Source organism: Micropterus dolomieu, linkage group LG09, assembly GCF_021292245.1.
Source record: "Micropterus dolomieu isolate WLL.071019.BEF.003 ecotype Adirondacks linkage group LG09, ASM2129224v1, whole genome shotgun sequence".
NCBI lineage: Eukaryota > Metazoa > Chordata > Actinopteri > Centrarchiformes > Centrarchidae > Micropterus > Micropterus dolomieu.
In genome coordinates this window covers 49870-53776 of record NC_060158.1, presented here as the reverse complement: position 1 = coordinate 53776, position 3907 = coordinate 49870, and the positions used below count along the sequence as shown (strand labels likewise).

Below are 3907 nucleotides of genomic sequence, written 5' to 3'. Positions count from 1 at the left end.
TTTGGATGTTGATCATCTTTCTCCAAACTGGATTTGTCTCAATAACCCTTCTCCTCTTTTTCATGTTTTCCAGATTCATCAGGAGAAATCATCCTGACTCAGTCTCCTGGATCTCAGTCTGTTGTTCCAGGACAGACTGTCTCTCTCAGATGTAAAGCCAGTACAAGTGTTAGTTATGGTACCTTCAGAAACCTGGAGAAGCTCCTAAACTCTTGATTTATCATGCTACAAACGGTCAGTCTGGAGTTTCAGATCGTTTCAGTGGGAGTCAGTCTGGAACTGACTTCACTTTGACCATCAGAGGAGTCCAGACTGAAGATGTAGGAGTTTATTACTGCCTTCCTTGGAAAGTTTGGAAATGAAAACACTAGATGTTTCAATATTAAAACAGTATAAAAGAAATAACAGCACAACAAAAGTGTAACAAAATCATGGAAATACAGAATATTCAGAAGCAAGTAGTAGTTTGTTGATAGTTTTTTGAAAAGAGGTGTTAAAACAGAATATCCAAAGTCAATTATTTTAAAAAAAGACAGAAGTTTTTGAAATATTCACACAAAATTATTTAAAGATTTATTAAAATAATGACATATGTTTCTCAGTGTCCTGAAATGTTATTTTCCAAGTAATTCAACATTCATATACAAATGGGAGACTTCAAAATAAAAACACAACAGTACTAATTAAAATAAAATATACGCAGTTAAAAGTTCTAAAGTTACATTTTATTGAAACACACTGAGAGGTTACGATAATAAGAAATGTCATTTTGTAAGTTTTCCTTTGTTTTAGGTGAGTGTGTTATTTAAATTCAATGCACCTACATATGGATTTTCTAAAATGTGAAATCACTTTTATATTTTGCGAAGTCACTTTTATATTTTGATATTGTTTTTACTGATGAGTCTCCTTATTTTAAAGCCTGAAATTATTTTTGTTGAAACTTTTGTGGATGTATTGACAGGATTGAGAATATTTTCTTCATGCAAATAAAACACTGACGAAATAGGAAATATGGTGAAGCCATGTTAGAACACTTAAAATATAACTAAACAAAACCCACATTTGTTTTTAGCTGATGAAACAGTATTTTGTCTGCAGATAATAAAATTTAAGATATAATGACATATTAGAAAATGTTGATTCCTGAAAACTACTGACCAGCACATTTAAAAACATTAAATCAAGATGTAAACAATAACTGATTAGTGGTGATCTTAAACACATATGTGCGACACTGACATAAAATCTTTGGTGTAATAATCTGAGATAAGAACAATCTCATGTTGACATTACTCTGTATTCTATGTTTAAACCTTAAAGCTGTATTGAGTAATGTAGATAATTATTAACTTAAAGGATTTCATGAAAACACTCTCTTTCACTTTTCATTCACACCTTGTTTATTATTTAGTATTGCATTAAGATAGTTCTGCTAAACAGAGACATTGTAAGGTGAGACTCAAGGAGTTTCTGGCTGAGTGAAAATAAATGATGCAATCCCAGAATGTATTAATAAAACCATCACCAGTAATGAATAAGTCTTCTTCTGACATCAAATACAATACTGCACTTATAACATGAAGAAATATACATATTTTTTGGCATAAAGGAATTCTTGGAATACTGCTTAATTTGAAATAACTTTTTTATTTTCTTACAGTGTTAACAACTTCACTAATTAAAGTTGAATAATGTTAATAATGACAGAAAAAAGAGAGACAGAGTTACAGACAGCAGACTGAGAGCAGTAGCAGAGTAAAACCAGTAACAGAGTCCCAGTGAGTCAGATCAGGACTGGGAACACTGGTCTCTCCTCAGTGTCTCTGAGACCAGAGCCTGGGAGCCCTGGGTGGCCTCACAGGTCACAGAGCCCACCTTCCTCCACTGGTCTGCAGGGAGCCTCAGGGTGCTGCTCCAGCTGTAGCGGCCGTCCTTCTCCAGCACCCCGGGGCTCCTGCTCTCCTCCCAGCTGCTGCTGCTGCCGTCCACCTTCCAGGCCAGACTCCAGTCTGAGGGGAAGCCCTTGTTGGCCAGGCACATGAGCGTGGCCTTCCCCTGCTGCAGCTCCTCACTGGAGGGGGGCAGCACCGTCAGGGTGGGGACGACTCGACCCACTGCAGAGAGAGAGAGAGACCTTTTTGAGAAACTGAATTTGGATGATTGTTTTTGTCTGTGCTTTACTGATCAATAATAGTAGTTGAAGATTGACAGATGTTGAGACGTATCGAAAATAAGCTTTACTTCCCTCTCTGAGCTCAGTAACCATGGTAACAGACAGGCTAGACTGCTGAACCATGAGAACAGACAGGTTTCAGTACTAAAGATAAAAAGTTTAAACTGACATTTTGTTCCTCTGATTTATTCATGTTTAATCAACAAACTACAAACAATGTTAAATGATGATGATGATGTTAAAAAAAAAAAAATCTATCTAAATAGTATCTAAAATGAAACATTTCAGGAGTATTTTTTTTAATGTTCTGTTCACTTTAAGATTTCTGGTCCAAAACAGAAAAGATCTTGAAGGTGTCTGTTTGATTTGTTCATTCAAAATGTGCTGACTACTACTACTTGACTACTGAGTTATGTATCAAAAAAATCAAACTTACTAATACACAGATAGTTCTGTGTATTAGTAAGTTTGATTATTTTTTAATACATTACTGTTAATACAGTAATGTATTAAAAAATAATTTGTTATGTCCATGAAAAAGTGAGTACCCTTCAGAACGATATGAAAACCTTTGAAAAATGATCAGTCCACTACATGGGCTTTTTCAGAGAAAAAACCTTTTAGAAAACATGATATCTTAAAACTGTGTTAAATTTAAATTCCAGTGAAGATTTTTTTCACTGAAGAAGATTTTAGTCTGGACATGATGTGACACATTCAAGAATCACTACAATTATATTAAATTCGAATAATCAGCTGAAATATTGCAGTAATGTCTACTGTTATAAAATAAAACTGAATAAATATGGAATTTGGGTTATTAAAGGAGTGTTACGGCTGTATGTATTTCCCTGTGCTGTGTCCATGTTTTCTGTCTTTCAGTTCTGTTCTGGGAGTGCTCCAGCTAATTACCGAATAAGGTCCACCTGGGCTTTGAAGGCGGGCTTTAAAAGCTGCTGTGCAAGTGTCAGGAGGGGACCCTTCTTGATTTGGTACTGCTAGCCTTGCTGCTTCCCAGCTGGGGCATTTTTGTATTGTGTTTTTGGTGTTCTTAATTTATTGTCTAGTTAATATTAATAAATTCACTTGATTTGGTTGTTTTAAAGGTGTTTATTTGTGTTGAGTTTGGGTCAGTGTTGGGATGTTGTTCGTCCCATGTTGCCACCAAAGGGTGGGACGTAACAAATGGGGGCTCGTCCGGGATAGAACAACCATGAGGTGAGATAAAGATGTGCATGCCCACAGGCTTTGTTCATTTGGTGACAGGTGCTTGCATCATCTTGTCACAAGATCTCTGACGTAATTGCTGACGTAATCTGCACTCTGCGCATGCGTTGGCGTCTGTAGCCACCTGTCGGAAGCTCCATCTTAAACCGGACTCTTATCCAGTTTTAATCCACTCTTTTTTTCCGTTACATTTTTTATATCCTTTTTATTTAACTTAACTTTATTTAAGTTTTACGTGGGTTAAGGATTTTAGTCATCCGACATGGATTTTAAGCTAGATGACCGTAAAAACGCGATCAACGCTACTGACCACAACAAACCTCCGGTGACTATGATAGCCGAGATAACTCTGCCCCATGAGGACTGCTCACTCCTTAAGAAAGCGAACAAGAAGATTGCTGACCTTATGGAAGATATCCGACGACTTTCAGAGGAACTCAAAGAGAAAGATTCCCTGCTGACTGGCTTTATGGATGTAGCTTCAGTACAAGCCAAACAGATTGT

The 3907-nt window shown here is 36.5% G+C and overlaps 1 gene segment (V, D, J or C); it reads right to left on the bottom strand.

Moving 5' to 3' along the window:
• LOC123976150 overlaps positions 1–3907 on the bottom strand; it is a 147472-nt gene that overhangs the window by 142585 nt on the left and 980 nt on the right. Inside the window, 1 exon segment of the C gene segment in view lies at positions 1993–2117. Coding sequence covers positions 1993–2117 — 125 coding nt within the window.